Source organism: Notothenia coriiceps, unplaced genomic scaffold (genome assembly GCF_000735185.1).
Source record: "Notothenia coriiceps isolate Sejong01 unplaced genomic scaffold, NC01 NC01_scaffold00037246, whole genome shotgun sequence".
Classification (NCBI taxonomy): Eukaryota; Metazoa; Chordata; class Actinopteri; order Perciformes; family Nototheniidae; genus Notothenia; species Notothenia coriiceps.
The window spans coordinates 23,866,029-23,883,906 of NW_011369947.1; the positions used below are offsets into that span (position 1 = coordinate 23,866,029).

The 17,878-nt window shown below is 40.1% G+C and overlaps 3 protein-coding genes across 3 annotated transcripts in view; 2 read left to right on the forward strand and 1 right to left on the reverse strand.

The window, feature by feature from the left end:
- The window catches only part of otofa (otoferlin a), a 934,066-nt gene that overhangs the window by 873,982 nt on the left and 42,206 nt on the right, over window positions 1-17,878 (forward strand). The window lies entirely within an intron of this gene.
- alg2 (ALG2 alpha-1,3/1,6-mannosyltransferase) lies at window positions 5,542-10,312 on the reverse strand. Its single transcript, XM_010795204.1, has 5 exons — window positions 10,165-10,312; window positions 9,325-9,496; window positions 9,065-9,202; window positions 8,119-8,286; window positions 5,542-7,164 (listed from the first exon to the last, which is right to left on the reverse strand). Exons 2-5 carry the CDS (start codon window positions 9,493-9,495, stop codon window positions 6,424-6,426), a joined length of 1,218 nt encoding a protein of 405 aa, XP_010793506.1. The 5' UTR covers window position 9,496; window positions 10,165-10,312; the 3' UTR covers window positions 5,542-6,423.
- On the forward strand, window positions 10,620-13,816 carry sec61b (SEC61 translocon subunit beta). The gene is made up of 4 exons (XM_010795203.1): window positions 10,620-10,757; window positions 11,298-11,395; window positions 12,756-12,860; window positions 13,664-13,816. The coding sequence occupies exons 1-4, from the start codon at window positions 10,755-10,757 to the stop codon at window positions 13,749-13,751; spliced, it is 294 nt and encodes a 97-aa protein (XP_010793505.1). The 5' UTR covers window positions 10,620-10,754; the 3' UTR covers window positions 13,752-13,816.

Below are 17,878 nucleotides of genomic sequence, written 5' to 3' on the forward strand. Positions count from 1 at the left end.
CTCCATCCCTCCTCTTGCATATACCCAGCTGCTCCAGGAAGAGCAAGCAGGGAGTCCGGATATCAATGTGTTCATATTGGGACAAAAAACAGAAATCTTAATTTAAAATGTCTAAATCCACCTCTTGCTATTACCTGCAGGAAAAGTCCAACATTTTGAGGATTTAGGTGTTTTTCTAGAGTTTGATGTGAAAAGGGATACCACTTTTCAAACCAAGAGGTGATTCGCTTTAGCTCATAATCGGACTGAACTGCAAATTCAGTTTCATTTCAATTATTCAGCATCCCATTGCATTCATGTCATTTGAATTTTTGCAAAAAACAGTATTTTTTGTTTGATTGTGACGTATCTGTTCTACCAGTTATTTTTAAATGAGACAGCAGTGGTCGGAGCTAATAAGACCAATAATGTCTGAGAGGCAAGATTTTAGCTGATGATAAAACCAAGCCTAGAATATAACCTAGGCCACATTGCAGCCTATTACATTTGAAACACTGACAGAAAGAGTAAAAAAGGCGTTAATGCACAAAACATTTTTCTGATGAGCACTTTTCTCATACGGTGTATTAAACTGCATACTTTTAAAAATCAAAATACAACGGCTTGCAAAAAGGTAAAGGAAAAAATTATAATTTATTTTTCTATTACAATCCAATGTCAAAAGAAATATATCTATTCAAGTTTTCTCGGTGTCATTGAACAATAAATATTAGAAACACGCCAATGCTTTGTGGAAACTATGATGACTATTAATATATTACATATTTGTCAGAACAGTGTGTGAATGCAAAGTTGTTTTCTCTCAGTGTAATCTTGTGTTGTACCTTATCTGACTACACGCCATCAATGCTGCTGGACATTCCCTCATAACTTTACATCTGAAACAAGACTCCTTACATTTTTATGGATAAGCCTCCTGTGAATTAGATGACGTGTGATGTATGAAATCTATGGACTCGTTTATCTTTAAGCTATAAGATGGTTTAAACTACAACGTGCAGAGCAAGTCGTAATGCTTCTCTTTCCTGGGCCATAAAGCTATTTTTTATAGAGGCTATCTTTAATATTCCACTATCAGAGAATATAGACGTTTTATTGTGATCTCCCACAGAGAGAAGAGTTTTATGTAGCTTTAGTAAATCATTTCTTTCCTCTGTGATAGCAGCTCCTTATACTGTTATTCCAGTGCGGGTAAGAGTTGTGCAGTGTTAACATTTATGAGGTGTAAGCTAATATATTTGAATAGTTTATGGAAGCAGTAAAGAGTGAAATACATAATTTGCTAACATGTACCATGTAAAACAGCTCTTAAAGATGAGCTGTGAATACAAATGCAGACTTTCTATTGTTTGAGCATATTCTATCATTCATGATCAGGAAGGCTCTTTCTCCTCGCTGCATTCATCCAACAGTAAAACTCCTCCTGTCTTCTTGGCAACGTTTGATAGTATTTGTAGCGAGTAGGAAAGCGTACACTAATGCATCTTCACACATCACAGGATATTAAGAAGCGTAACCCTGTAGGTCCAGATTCACTGATTTAAACATTTTTCAATGCATCAAAGAGAACTATCAATCAATGTTTATTTAGCCCAATATCACACGTTACATTTGTCTCAGTGGACTTCACAGTTTCTACAGAATATCAGTATGACAATACGACACCCACTGTCCTTAGAGCCTCACAACATCGTACAAGGAAACACTTCCAGAGAAAACCCACAGTTTAAAGGGAAAAATGGGAGAAACCTCAGGGAGAGCAACAGAGGAGGGATCCCTCTCCCAGGACGGACAGACGTGCAATAAATGCCGTGTGTAAATCGAAAAGATAATACATTTTAAAGCGTAGGTAGACCAAATGTTTGGAAATGCATGTGTCTATAATAACAAGATGAATCCACGAGGATGTCAACAATCAACAAGAGAAGAGTCATTGTTGCATGTTTGATGAATTGGGATTAAATAACGGTTTTGTTAGAGAGGAAATACACATTTTAGCACATCAGGTGCACATCATAATACATCTAACTGCATATTTGTATTTTGTAAAGTTACTTTCCTGATTCATGTAATAGAGTATTACGTAAAGATAACAGAAACAGACCCTCATGATGGCAGGAAAAGGGAAAACACTGAATAAAATGTAGTTGTATATAATGCAATTGTGTTATGTCTATAATAGAGTCAATTAAATGGGAACTTCTTAATCTAAAAAGTCTTTATTTTTGGAACAGACGTTTTGAGGTAAAGTGTAAGAGATCCGTACTAACTCGTCGTTTAATTATACCAATCCTAACCCTACATTCATCCAAAACATTATATTTAAATGTGCGTAAGACATAACATACACTGCCCTGAACGCCACCCCTTGTTGCCTTATGTTTACATTTCAAGTACATCTGTGTGTTTAAGGGCAATGAGCCCATGACCCGGTTGTATGCTGGAGGTTTAGAGAGATGAGTTTCTCTCTTCATCAGCTGCATTTAGCCCATGATTAACTCCCAATCCTATGGCATGATTAAAAGTCAGAGTAAAAATATTCCATACATATTTAATATTTCACTAACAAGGAAACCAGCTCCCAAACTGCCAACAGAATAGATATACACTCCTAACCCGCACACACTTCCACATACATCTCCCCTTCCTCGCCTGAAAACACACCTAAACATTTCGCCGCTATCTCCCCCACACCCCGGTGCTGGCTAGCTGGAATTAGAAAAACCAACCCCGCGGTCTCATTAATTAATTAAACACCATGTGCCAGTGGCACCTGGGTACCGGTTATCGCTGCCACTCAGACACACCGTGATCTCAATAACCACCCCACCACGGGGCACTGAAGTAGGGGGGGGGTTCTTCCACAACTTAAAGGTAAAGACATTTCTTTTTTTGAAAAGACCGAGAAAAAAATGGAAGAGATAGAAATGAGACTTCTGACACCATCTTTCTGTGTACGCAGCAAAGTGGGACACATTTAAAGGAGTCTGTGTGTCTCTCCCTCCCTTACAGGCTCCACGGGGCCCCTAAATCACTGCAGCAATGCCCTCCGCATCATCTACTCTCAATACATCTGCATGTGGAAACACAACAGTAAACCACAAATGCACGCACATACCTGCTGCTTTTGCTTTAAATATATATATTTTTTACCAAAAAAAAGGTTAAAAATATGTTTTATATCTACATTGTGCGCTCAGGAAATCCCCTTTTCTCTCCTTTTCATAAACACATCAATGTTTCATAAATGGTTTGAAAAGCTCAGTTATATTTATGATTATATATGAAGATTATGTATGTATATATTGGGTTATTTTGTTTAAGACAACAACAATGTGGATTGGGTCATGAGGAAAAATGTATTTGGCACAATTTCTCTATTTCATATAAAGCTATAAGAAAAATAATAATGTAATAAATGTTTTAATCACATTTGTATGCCTTATGTGTGGTCATGAGTTTTGTCACTTGGCTCTACATGAGCTCACAGAGCAGATTCCTAACACTACCTTAAAATGGGAATTAAGTATCTCATTTTGAATCTTATTTTTATGTGAAAGAATATCAACAATTAATGTCATGAACATATGAATCGGACATTTAATAGCCTATATAACCAACACCTTAAATACAAAATACAGGCATACCTTCAGCACACACCGACTATATCAGGATCACTATTATACATAGTGAGGTGCATCACTGAGGCATACTGAGGCTAGACCTTAGTATTTATTTCAAATCAAACCACCTGCACTAATTGGATCTATAGGGACAAATTGCTCTCAGTTCTGAAAAACAAGCAGCAGCGCTGTTTGGTTTTTCTGCATTTCAGATTTTGAAATTGACTGAAGAAATGTCTGAATCAATATGAGAAGTGGGAATTGAAAACTCAATGCAGGTTAACAACACATTTTAAACAAACTTTAGCAAATATATGAATAATTATATAATATTTATATCAACTGATTCACAGTGGCAGCCTGAACCAGAACAAAAGAGCACATAGATTAATAGGCAACATATTAGACTGCCTATCATTTTGAAAGTGTTGCAGTCAAGGCTAACTGCGGCTAGTGAAGGTGTTTTATTACACAACATCACAGCGTCCCATTAATGAGAAAATACACTTCAGTCCATCTGATGAGCTCACAGCAACCATGGACCCTATGGGAAACTGGAACAGCCTTTTTCCCCAAATGACATGGCGACAGGTGAGAATTATTTTTAATGTATTATATTACCATTAGACCATGGTGTACATACGTAAAGTACTTTCAAGGTATATCCATCTCTATGTCTGCCACCCAATTTAAAAGGTGGTATACAAAGTGAAAGTATGTTGGTGACAACAGCTAAGGAAACTCTGATAGCACTTATCTGAAGTTTAATTAGTGTGATTCTCATTCAAATACTGCTGAAAAAGGCCTTGTTTTATGTATAGTTTCCATTTTAAATGTCCCTTATATTTTAAGGTTGCTCTCTTAAAAATCTAGGTGGCAAATAGTTAGATTTTATGTCCATAGTTTCTTTGAATTTTCCTGGTTTCCATCAAGGAAAAACGATGTTTGGATTCTGTACACTGCTCTGACTTAGCCTTTTTATCTTTAGGTTGAACAGAGATTGGAGACTTGATTGAGTTTGCAAATCCATGGTCAGGACTGTGTCTTTGGGGCTTTTATGTTGGAGATGGCTGTGTTTTCCATTTTGGAGTGGGAGGTAAGAAAATTAAATGGGACTTAATTTAAAATAATCACACTGCATTTGTAGAATTTAAAAAGTGTCACTCAGACATTTAAAATCAACCAGATTTATTGTACTGAAATGTCCTTTTTTCCCACTGTATTTCTTGGTTATTGTAAGATGAGAACATGACACAGAGAGCCTGCTGCAGCCTCCTTCAACAAATGGTTCCAAAGTCAAAGGTGACCGTGTTCTGAGGAAGACCAGGATCTGCACTCAGCGCATTACGGAGATCAAAGTGCTGCTGGGAACTCGCATCAGGGTCAACAACAACAAGCACAACCTGCTTCCATCTACACAGGAGACCATTCGCTGCGAGACCTTTCAAAATACGACCTGATGAACTTCAACAGTGAGCATTTCGCCACATTTGTTCGATACGGCCATACTGAGTGCAACCAGGTTGGTTTAACTAAGTGATTGTGGTGTGGTTGATATTAGATATTTAGCCATATGATTTGATGTCCTAATTATTATTTACTTTTTCTTTTAGATTCCCTTTAAGATCAAGAGTGATGCACCTGGGGACACGTCTCAAACTCTGAACATGATAATGCAGCAACGGACGGAGACAGAAACTTCCACGCCTCCCATGTACATCTGTCAAATTGACTTTGTTAATGAGCGAAAATAAAACTCCTTAGCTGATACATTGTCTGAGAATGTTTCATTTACCAACAAGGAACAATCAAATCTGTTCAACGAAAGGAGAAAAAAACCTTAACATTTCTGTTCCTAGCAAAGTCTATTAAAGGCCAAACAAACTTAGCAACAAAGCAAACCCCATAAGAGTCAGGAGAGTTTGTGTCCTCTTGTTTATTAAGACTTCAGGAATGTCAATACAAGCTTTTCTATACAGTAGGAGGGCTGAGGAGGCCAGCTGGAGACACAATGACCTTCTGCTCTTCTCCTCGTTGATAAAGACCCAGACAAAGTCCCAATGCCCATCAACCAGACCTCTAATAAAGCCAAACACTCTCTATCATCCACTAATAACTTCCACACAGCAGCCAGAGTCAGAACAGGCCAGCGTTTTCTGAATGCGAGGAGTTGAACAAAGCTCTGGGCGGACAGGAACTGGAGGAAAGCATCCCGTTTATCGATCTGGGTCTGTGCACTGCCTGATGGCATAGGGTGGTAACTACATTCTTCTTCTTCTTCATCACCCAAACACAATGATTACTGTATCAAAGCAAGGGGGGAAAAAACATACACAGTGCAAAACATTTCTGTCTAACAATCAATCCTTTTGGTATGCTCATTTGCTAGGCTCTTGGTTCCGGCGCTGCTACACATGTGCAATATCACACACACACACACACACACACACACACACACACACACACACACACACACACACACACACACACACACACACACACACACACACACACACACACACACACGTGTGGTATTCTTCCAGAGATATAGGTAAACTCGTTATTCTTGTGTCTTAATTGGTATAGAGATTCCGCCATTTTTTTCCTCTCAGCAACCCCTCCAGGGGAATGCAAATTGATTTTCCTCTGAGTCCTGATAATACTCCCACCTCCCTGCACATCTACACACACATCCTCTATTAGAAGATGTTCATGTCACCTCACTGCAGACCCCAGTGGACCACAGACAATTCACAGTTCAGAATAGGATCGTTTGTTTAACCTGTCTTCTGCGTTACCATCACTGGCTCAGCTTGACAATGTACCCATACAGCTGGTCTGAGAAGGCCTGAAGAGAAAACTTCTCCTGTACCCTCCTCCTCCCGGCGTGTCCCATGTCCCTGCGGAGCTGAGGCCCTCTCACCAGCTTCTCCATGGCCTTAGAGAAGGCCTCGGCCAGGGGCTCACACAGGAAGCCTGTCTCCCCGTCTGCCACGCTCTCCAGGGGGCCCCCAGAGTTTACCGCGATAACAGGGCAACAGCAGTACATGGCCTCTACAGGAACAATCCCAAAATGCTCTCTGCTCGGGGTGTAGAGCACGGCTGCGCTGCCCCGTAACAGCGCCACCTTCATTGAATCAGAGGGGGAGCGCAGGAAAGTGACACAGTCCTCCAGGTGGAGCTGCGCTGCCAGCTCTTTCAGTTCAGTATAATGTTGAACATTCTCAGTAACTCTGTCATCGTAGCCCCCCGCCACCACCAGGTGAACACCCGCTCTCTGGCCTGCAGGAAGGAGGCTCCTCAGGGCGGAGAGAGCCTCCAGAGCCAGCCCCAGATTCTTCTTCCTCTCGTATCGGTTCAGAGAGAGAAACATGCAGGAGGTCCCCTCGGGAAGAAGCCCTTCCAGGCCTCGTGCTTCAGTGGACTGCTGGTCAAAGGTACTTGTGTTGAGGGAGGGATAGAGGACATCCGTCTGAACTCCTCTCAGACCACTAAAGGTCTCGCTGAAGATGCCTGCGGTGAACTTGCTGTTTACCAGAATCTAAGAGGAAGTACAGAGAGATTAGTTCATAAGGATCTCACATATAGCACAGGCATTTTAATTCCTTCTGAGTAAGTGTATGACAGCCTGCAGACTTTTATTATTAACGTCTAGTTTGAAACCCAAATGTCAATTTATTTTCTATCAGGGCCCTGAGCTTTTACTTCAGCTTGCCAGCAGAGATCAGGCTGTACTGTAACACATTTTAAATATCCGCTTTGGTTTTTTCAATCTCTTAAAACCAATAAAACTTACCTTGTATTTTGATTTATTCCTTTACATTACAGTTTAAGCAGTTATTAAGAGCCAACCTCAGTCTGGAAGAGAAATTACACCTCTCTAAACAACATTAGGCTTAGATAGATGTAATTAAGAGCAATCTTGCTGAAGTTCAACTACTGGGCTATTAACATATTTCATTTTACCTTTGCTAACATTGCACTGGAAATTCTAGTATTGATACATTTTATGAATGATCTGTAAGTATATAAAATGTACCATTTTCTATCCAGTGCTTTTAACCAGCTTTGAGCATCAGAATAAACCAATTTCACAACTTTTAATTGTATTAATCGTGTTACTGCTTACAATATCATGTTCCTGTCTGCAATAGGCAAAACAAGGATTTAAAATAACATTGAAAAACTAAACTGTGTCATCCAATTAGTTATACTACTCATAAGACCACACAGCATTTACTATCAAGTGTCCTTCAAACAATTAGGTCGCATCAGGAGCATCTTTTGAGAATGAATAGCAGCTATTTTGTTTTTAATCTTGATATAATACATGTAGGTTTTCTACTGTGTTAAAGTTTGTAAAACATGTATTTACCAAAATGCTATATAAATGACATTCTTATTCTGGATAAAATCAGATTATAACCGTGACTCAGTCCAGCCCTCTTAGTAGGAAGGCCATCACAATGACACAGCCTTAGACCCTGAGCCGTACCATATCAGCCATGCCAGTGGTGCGCTCCTCCATCCAGTCGATGGGAGCACGGTACAGCTTCTTCAGGGCCGACTTCCTCTGGGTCAGCAGCTGGTCTGGGAAGTGACAGTAAAACAAAACCTTCTTCCTGTGACGGGACAGTCGCAGCACCGGGATACACACTGACACCTGGTGTAGAATGAAAGGTGTATGATCAGAAATGTACCAGTAAACACACATCCGAAGAGAAGTACTGGTCAAGCTATATGTGACGTTTAAATAAAATGCCGTTTGATTGGCTTCTCCTACTGTCACCCTGTACCTCGCTTAATATTGAGTTATTTCTGTACTGGTTCGTGCACGCTTTACAAAGTCAATTCAAGCTATTTTCAAGCATTTAAAAAGGTGCATGTTCAAGCTTTTTCTGCCGTTTACAGCGGTAAAATACATTTTTGCATACAGTACATACAGTTCATACAGTCTAGGATGATTGCACTTTTTCATCACAACAATTAAGTTCATATTGTGCAAAAGACAATTACATTTCTGCATTCAACAAAAGTGTGGAAAAATTGAGGAAAACACACATTTTATGTTTCAAAAAGTGTCATCTATTTGTTAGACTTGGCATCATGTAGCCTAAATATGTTCATGCTGTTTCAGGCACTTTCTTCAAAACCTAAGCACTTTTCAAAAATCTAAAGTGTTCAAGGATTTTTAGCAACCATGGAAACCCATTGTAATTATTTACAAGAGAAAGTTGATACCTGTGCGTATTTGTGTGAAACACAATGGAATAGGCAAGGGAGTGTACACTTTACGGCATGGTATAGTAAAGAGGTGTGTCACAAAAAGGAGACACAAAAAGTAAGTCCACTGTTTGCAATAGCAGCATTTCTCTGAGCAAAAGAGACAGTTACGAGTGACCAAACAGAAGGATACGTTTTTCCTGTATGACACAACTCACTTGATCACAGAAGATGACATCGTACTCCACCCCGCTGAGGAAGACCAGGTAGAGGGCCACGAAGATCATCCTCATGTAGGCACACAGGGCATGCAGGTAACCAAACACATTTGTGGGTAGCCAATCCCCCACACATACCTATAAGAAGAGCAATAGAAACAATTAAGTAATATGCGAGTGTCTTTAGAGTTGACTATTCTTTGTCTTTGTTGTGGATCTTTGAGAGACAGTATCAGGTAGGAAGGTGTGAGTTTACGTACCACAGGCAGTTCTGGATCCAGCGTCTCAGAGAAGCAGTGGGTTGGGTCGTAATGGGCAGTCCATATCTGAACGCTGCATCCCTTAGACTTTAGAGCGACAGCAGCATCGACCACCAGACGCTCAGCTCCACCAATACCCAGGTCTGGATGGAGGAACACCACCCGCGCCATCCTGCACACAAATGTTCAAATTGAATCTGGTATAAATGTTACCACAAGACAATACTTGTTGCAGAGAGGGTTAAAGTTAAACACATTGTACATCACTGTGTCATGCAGAAGGACAGATCAATGGAGGAGCACAGTGAGACGATAGATAATTTGAATATTCTCAAAGTCAGAAGTACAAAGTGCATGACACAATAAACATTTATGGGAATTACAGCCTAAATCTGAGTAACAGAGAAAATGTATTTCAATAGTTTTTAAAACGATCTAAAATGTGATGATGGTTTAAGCAAACAACTCTCTCCAACACAAGTAACCAGAATTCATAAATCCTAACCCTTGAAACCCTTACTGTCAGGACTTTTTAGCAGCAAATTGTTTCTGTCATGGAGGAAAACCTCCAGCTGGTTTTACGTTTGAGGATAACAAGTCAGACTGATAGCAAGAATATAAATGACTATTGAAATGATGTGAAATTTCGTGTGGTAACTGTTCGTTAAATAAGTTATTCTGAATGTCTTGTGTATGTTTGACGTTACATTGAAAAGAATAGGCATGCTAGCCTATGTAGCTAATTAAATAATCGTTCCGAAAGCTGACTTTATTGACAGTTGTCTTTCGTGAACAAAACTACATCTCCGTACAATCTAATAATGGTTGAGTTATATTTACCTTTGGATCTTGTCCGAGTTTTGAAACCTGTGATTATGCTTTTCTAGAAGCCAGTATAAGCATGTACAAATGTCAGGAAACTCTAACGTTAGGAAGCCATGTTGGCTCAAATTATGTGTTGTGGTCAGGCTAGTAGCGCTTCATGTTTGAGCAACAATGGCGCTAGTTTCCTCTACTCATGTAAACGGAGGCGCTTCCTGTGAGACACGTCTCCTTCAAAATCAAGGCTGACCAAAAATGTGCCTTTGAATTAAGGTACAAGAATACACAAAATAAAATACACTAAAACACGTATAGGGGTTGAAATCAAGTTGAATTTAAGTGGCACAGAAAACAAGCTCTAAAACTAAGGTTGAGTTCATTATGTTATTGGGTGAACGGGATCAGACCGTCAGGCATCTGCTCGGTCACCTGCGCTGGTCTTGTGTTTTGCAGTCGTGTCCTTTTTAGATAGACGTCAGCTCTGTGGGATCTTCTCAAGTTTTGACCAATTCACACGCCGGCTGTCTGCTATTCATTTGACGTGGACATCATCTTGAAGAAGGCTCTGGATTTTTAACTTGTATCGGGAAAACAACACAAACAACAAAATGGTAAGATACTCGACTCCATCTACAAATGTTACTGGTAAAGCAAACACGCTCACATTTACTGTTTTAACGTAAGCCCCAATCTATGGATTTGCTATCTGTTAGCTAGCTTGCTAATGTTGGCTAATCATTTGTGGACGTGGCTCTCTTTCAACCAGTTAAACAGTCCCACAATACAAATGAAAAGCTGGCAATGGACTAGATGAATGATTTATATACGCTAGTACGCACATTTAGTTGAAACTCTGCATGTGATCAGTAGAAGTTGAACTCAATGAAAGGTGCGGACTTGCAGTTAAAGGCCTTTGCCATCACTCTGACGTAAAGGCACTGTACAGTTAATAATCACATTTGACTAGCTTTTCATACTTTATTGTTTGATAACTCCCTATCTGAAGGTTATGGATTATTATGTTTTAGCTGTAAATGTTTTTAAATGTATGTGACAGAGTAGACAGAATGCATGGAAGAGGATATCATGGAGGGGATACTGTTCATATGTCTAACATGTAATGTGTATTCATTCTGGTGTCTTCCCCTCAGCCTGGACCAGCAGCAAGTGCAACCAATGTTGGGGCCTCGAGCCGTTCCCCCAGTAAGACTGTGGCCCCTCGCGCAGCAGGATCCACAGTCAGGCAAAGGTACACACAATATACAGAACTTTTACTCTTCATCCAGGTGACAAGTGAGAAAACTCTCCACACGTGTATACAGATGTGCGGCAGACGGGACTAAACTGATGCAGTAACATCATTAATAAAGATTCTATGTAGAAGTTAAGGGCTCACTGAATCATGAGTCATTCCAATCAACATATGTTATCCCATATGAACAACTGTTGGACATTTTAGTCAGACTTTTTGGAGAAGTTTCCCCATCATCATCATCCCCACCATCATCAATACTACGGCCGTTCAAGACTAAAGAGAATATAGTCGACTTATACTACAATTGATCAAATAATTGATTTAACTGATTTAATCAACAGATTTTCCCCTCAAATAATCAAAGCAATGCTTCAATTAATCAATTCAGAATTATTTATAGGTTTTCTGGAAATAATTTACTCGGCTTTAAAAAATAATCAACTCAATAATCAAGATGTTAAGTTGATCAACACCAAGGGACTAAGAGGGGTCAGCTCAAAACACCACATTGAAGACTATCTTATAGGATTTAAGTAATCCCACCAGTAGAGTGAGACACTTTGAGAATGACTGCCTTGCAGCGTTGAGGATGTTTTGGTGACCTTTTTGTCCTCGTGCACAAGACACTTTTATATCTATTCTCTATCGGTCAAATATCTGTATGTTGGACACCATTGTGAAAAAGTGGCCATTGAAGACAACTTTACATTAAACCTGAGAAATAGTTATTATCCTGCACACATTCTCTAAAATTATTTTTCAAATGCCCTCAGCATTGACCCCGTCTGCTCATGTCATCACACAGTAAAGACTTATTGATGAATTTCATATAGCCATCGCTTTATTTGTTGTGCTCCCTGTTTATATGAGCGATAGATGCTGTGCTGTGGGCTTAATCAGTGTTTAATCAGAGGCTGGCTCTTACCTCTTATTACCCATTACTATCGTCGTCTTCATTACCTCATTAACCTCCGTTTAATCTCATCACATGAGTGAAGCAGCCATGAATCAACCTGCTCTTTCATCAGCAGCTACTGTAGTTGGTTCCATTGTGAACACAATGTCCTGGTTTCGATTCCAGCCATGTGACCTTTGTTCCTTTATTTCATGTTATACCCCCTCCCCTTTTCTACCCTGCACTCAAAAGTGTGTTTCTGTTCTAGTTGTCTTGTTTTAAAATAAAGTTCTTTGAGACATCACATTTTATATTTCTGAAAAACCTTTTACAGAGAGAAACTTGGAAGCGTTTAAGATCGGGTTGTTATGCCCTTTTTATATTGGGCTCTGTTAAGTCATTCAAACACTTGGCTTTGTCGATATGTTTTTGACTTTGAATTATGTGTGTGTCCCACAGGAAAGCCACCAGCAGTGGCACACGCAGCGGTGGCAGGACCACAGGATCGGCGGGCACCGGTGGCATGTGGCGCTTCTACACAGAAGACTCGCCAGGCCTCAAAGTGTAAGTGTCATTTCTAAAAGCAAAACACAGGAACATACACACTGTAACCAATTTAGCCTCTTGACATTTCTACATCCCACTCACAAACACGCACTTAATACTCAGGATTTCCGACACTTGCTATGATTAGTGTTGTACATGTTCATCAGGTAGGATGCGAGGAATGTTTAATGACAGGAAATTGGGTAGACGTGCCTCTGTGGTAAAACAAATCATCTCTAAGTGGTGGATCAGCTTCATTTAAGTCTGTGTCTTTATATACTCACAAAAAATGATGAGTGTTAGCAAAGCATCATTTTGGAAAACTCTCAACCTCAATAAAGTTCTATTCTGCTACATCCGCTGCCTTAATATTAGAGGAGGCGTCCAGTCTCCTGGCAATGGCTGATCGATGGTGCCGTGGTGGTTATTGAGTGTCTCTCCAGCAGTCGAAGGAGGGCAGACTCGCCATACAGTGCTTTATATCGAGTGCGTGTTTGTTCCTGCGTTAGACGCCGGCCTCAAAGCTTCATTAAAGGATGCACTCTGAAAGGTCAACTCAATTACAGCCTTCTGACAGGGAGAGGAGGGGGCCGCAGAGGAGATGGTTGGCATGGCAATGCTGCTACTTAGTGATGCACCCCTCCACCCCACACCCCCACTCAGTCCCTCCTTCAGAGATGAGGGCGCCTCCTTGTTTCCTAAGCTCATCAATAAAATCAGCCGCTCTACGGAGACTTTGGTCGGGCTTAGAGCAAATTATGGGATTTTTGTGTGTTTGTGTGTTTATCCGAGTGTTGATCATTCTCTCTTTGTTGTGACAGCGGCCCGGTGCCCGTGCTGGTGATGAGTCTGCTCTTCATCGCCTCCGTCTTCATGCTGCACATCTGGGGAAAGTACACCCGTTCTTAAACTCCGCCTGACGACCTCTGACCCTGCGCCTCGGCTTCTTAACACATTGGACCTGGACCAAACGACAAATGAACAACAACCCCCCCGCTTCCCTTCTGCACTACAACACACGCAGACACACAAACTTTTTTTAAATTCAGTACATGATTTTCATCTGCACTGATGTTGGTGGCCACCTTGCTTCTGCCCCCTCCTGTGTTTTAAATAACTGATGGGGTGAAGGTGAGGAAGCCATGTCTGTGTTTTTGTATATGGCCCGCCTCCGAGCAGCAGCAGCTGCATTCAAGTTCAGTGCAGCTTTCAAGGACATTGTTGTTTTCAGGCCCCAGCAAACATTTCCTCTTGTAGCCTGAATTGACTCTTTTTTTTTTTCATTGTTAACATTTGTACAAATGTAATTGTAATATTGTACAATAAAAAAGTAAAAATCTATGTGCATGTGGAAGTTTACTCTTATTTAGTTCAGACATCATTAATGAGAAAAGCTCCTTCACAGACATATTTGATATTCTCTTTGATCTCTCTTCCGGACTATTGAAAGCTGTACATTTTGTCATATGGCATCGTAAAACCTTTTTTTCAGCAAAATATCCTCATACAGAACAGGAATGATCAAAATGGTCACTGACTTGTGATTACACAGTTCCCCTAAAGCTTAATGCTTGATTTAAACAACTAACTGGATGATTTGCCCATAACTCTCAGTAATCATTATTTTATATTCGTGAAATCACAAATACTAAAACTACATGTATACTCAATCTTTTATTTATGTAAAAGGGACAGTGCACATGAGTAATTCTGTAAATGTGCCAGTTAGCCAAGAAGCTATTTTTCATCTGTAGTCCCTGGACAGATGTAAGTCACCCTAGAAAACGAATTTCATACTCTTTCATATTTCATATCATCACCATCTGAAATGTCTGTCCACTCTCCAAGTCATGCTCAACAATATTTCACAGCACGGATACTCCACATCATCTTATCTGCATGATCAGAGGAGTCCAGACTTGTGGTTATATACGGTGTGCATTATACCGGCAACTTTAAACTGAAGTCTCCCTTGAAAAAGAGATCGATGATCTCAATGGGACCACCTGGTTAAATAAAGGTTTGAAATGATGAACGTTTACTTTTAAATAAGAACACCTCTAAAGGTTCAAAGGCATCATCCTCCAACATGGTCTGCCCCGGGGTTTATTCTCACCAGCTGAACTGCAGCTCTTTTCTGCCACTCTCAATAATTGCAGACAGGTCAAATTAGTTTTTGAAAAGGGGTTATTGAAGTCTTTGAAGTGTCAAAGTTACACCAGAAGGCATTCACACACATCAGGAGTTGTATGGGTTATGTCTGATGGCTTAAATAACGATGGCATACTTACTATACAGTGTATTAGTGTTTCTTCTTTTCCCATGTTCTTTGTCTTTTAGCGGGTCTGAAGGAATAAAGCACAACAAACAATTGATGTTTTAGAGAAAGTACTACTTATATATCTAAAGCACAGTAAACGTTTTAATTTAAATCATTCTCTAAAAAAACTATAAACCAAGAAGTTTGTGAGTTAAAAAGCTGGCTGTTGTTTTTTTTTAATATAAAAATCGGCTTTCAAAATCCAAAAAACACAATGCATTTAAGATTTTCTCTAAAACTGCTGAAAGACCCTCAATATCCTTCATCTGAATTTCTGGGTGTTTTTTTCTCTTTTCCTGAGGGGGGCGCTGCAGTCTATTTTCTGAATCTAACTGGCTCATAGCATATCAAGATATACCAGTGAGGAGAGGCGTGGAAACATGTTCAGTGTGGGGATTACTTTTTACCTAATATATCATCAGGAAAAACATGTATGTTTATCCAATCACCGTCTGTTTTACACTCAAACGCTTCATAGCCAGAACTGACTTAGCTGAGTGATGCTAAAACCTTCAGCTATGATTTGACCATATTTGATTTGTTCCACCCAATAAAACAGTGTATAAGCTGGAGAAGCATTGATGACATGATGTTCAGTATAAAGCTGTGAGCTGCTGGCTGCAGAAGTAGTTCTGCATCACCAGGTTACCTGTGTTGAATATGAAACCACCAGCCAGCTGCCTTCTACCTGTGCTCCTGTGTGTGTGTGTGTGTGTGTGTGTGTGTGTGTGTGTGTGTGTGTGTGTGTGTGTGTGTGTGTATATATGTGTAGATAATGTATACCAGGCACAGTGCGGAAAGACAGTTGGAGAATGTAATGGCCCGTGGAGCTGACACACAAGCAGGGGAGGCTGTGGATGTTGGCCTCTGCGTTCACTTCCGCTACGTCTCAATTACAACTCTAGGACAGCTGAGTCTATTTCTATTTGTTGCAAACGTCACCTGTAGAACCACAGACGTGCCTGAGGAACCGAGTGACTGGGTGGACTTTAAGACTGCAAACACATAAAATGTAACCCTGCACCGCCACACACACACACACACACACACACACACACACACACACACACACACACACACACACACACACACAAACTCTGCGGCCCAATTCATGGTGGCACAACACGACAGTGAGCCAGAATAATTCAACGTAACAATTAAATATGAAGGAGCAGTGGCGAAGCTGTCCCAGGCCCAGGATTGGAAGCATGTGGAGCGCACCCCCCGCTGCAACCTGTAGTTACAAACTCCTCCTGACACCGTCTATACAAGTCAGTGTTTCATCAAGGGGGACAAATGAGGTAGAATTTTTTTTAATTTCCTTTACCCTGGTAGAGTCCTTAGTCTACATCAATATTTCTCTTCAATCATTCAGGGCGTAAGGATTCAAAAATACTTTTAGTCTGGTGATTCTCCAGTTTGTGATGTTGGTTTGTAGATATTGTTTTTACACTATAACAATGACTAAATATTACCCCGATTAATAGATTTTATTTTACAGAAGGCTGGAAACCAAAATATGAATCTTTAGAATTTTATATAAATCATTAAATCAGAGTTACTGTGCAACTTTCTTTGTTGCAATGCATTACAATAGGTGTTACCTCTATTTCTTTAGCCCTCCATTGATAAAATAAACACACCAGGTCACAAAGAGGACGGCTTAGTTGCGTGTGAAGGGTCTCTATTCTACAAAAACCCTCCTGAACATTTGAGGTGAAATGTGTCTCGTGGAAAGAAAGAGATAAGCAAGAGAGAGTGAAAGAAAAAAGAGAAGATTTCTTCAGAGAGCTTCCTCTGTGTCTTTTTCACCAGAAACCCATATCCTGTGAAGAAACCACATGTTCTTCCAAGGGAAGGCCCCTCACATATACAGAGGTGAGCATGCACATGTGTGAGCACATACACACTCGAGAGGAGACTTGTAAATAGGTCACATGTACTTTCTGTTCTACAAAACACATCTATTTGTTATCATGAAGGAAAAAGTAGCCGTTAAAAGCAGTCCCTCTCTCTATATGGCTGTCACTCACTCATCCTATACATACTGTTCATGGGCTATGATTTGAACATCTTATTTCCTTTTTAAATCTGCGCAGGATATTCCTTCTTTAGATGAGTGTGAGTGCTCAGTCATGCACGCGCACGCACACATGTCATCTATGTGTGTGTTTTTGAACAGATCACATGGTTGGTAAAGCGTGGTTTGAATCGACAGGCGGCTGGAATCGATCCTTGCTCGCTGACCAAGTTAATCATGAGGGATGTCCCAAAAACTGAGAGCTGGTTAGGGGGAAACAGGGACACCTGTGACAGCAACAAGGGAAGCACCAATAAAACAATGTAAATGCTTTTTAAAGTAAATAAACTTATAAGGAATTTAAAAAATGCAACTTCCTACTTTAGTGTCATAAGTTAATGTATTTATTCCAGGGAATTGTCCCTTTCAAAGTGTTATATTTCTGACAATGTGCAATAATTTTAAATAAATCCATGTAATGCTTTAACTGAGCTATGGGTAGCTTCATCTATAATGGATGGCATCACATTTCATTTTTTGTTTGTTTGTTGTTGCAAGCATTACCTTCAAGAAAAGTGATTAAAGCCACCAGACGAGTGCGGTTGAGTTACATCAAAAGATCTTTACAGTACATTGATTGTGCTCCTACTTAAAGAAGTATGAAGTTGCATAAAACAGTTGTGTTCAACATTCATT

Bases quoted from the DNA above. Each gene is read 5' to 3' on its own strand.
- alg2 (XM_010795204.1), bottom strand. From the start codon at position 9,495: ATGGCGCGGGTGGTGTTCCTCCATCCAGACCTGGGTATTGGTGGAGCT. The intron at 9,203-9,324 runs GTACGTAAACTC...CTCTTCTTATAG, and splicing joins TGGATCCAGAACTGCCTGTG to GTATGTGTGGGGGATTGGCT. The intron at 7,165-8,118 runs GTACGGCTCAGG...ACTTCCTCTTAG, and splicing joins CCACTGGCATGGCTGATATG to ATTCTGGTAAACAGCAAGTT.
- sec61b (XM_010795203.1), top strand. The intron at 11,396-12,755 runs GTACACACAATA...TGTGTCCCACAG, and splicing joins GGATCCACAGTCAGGCAAAG to GAAAGCCACCAGCAGTGGCA. The intron at 12,861-13,663 runs GTAAGTGTCATT...TTGTTGTGACAG, and splicing joins GACTCGCCAGGCCTCAAAGT to CGGCCCGGTGCCCGTGCTGG.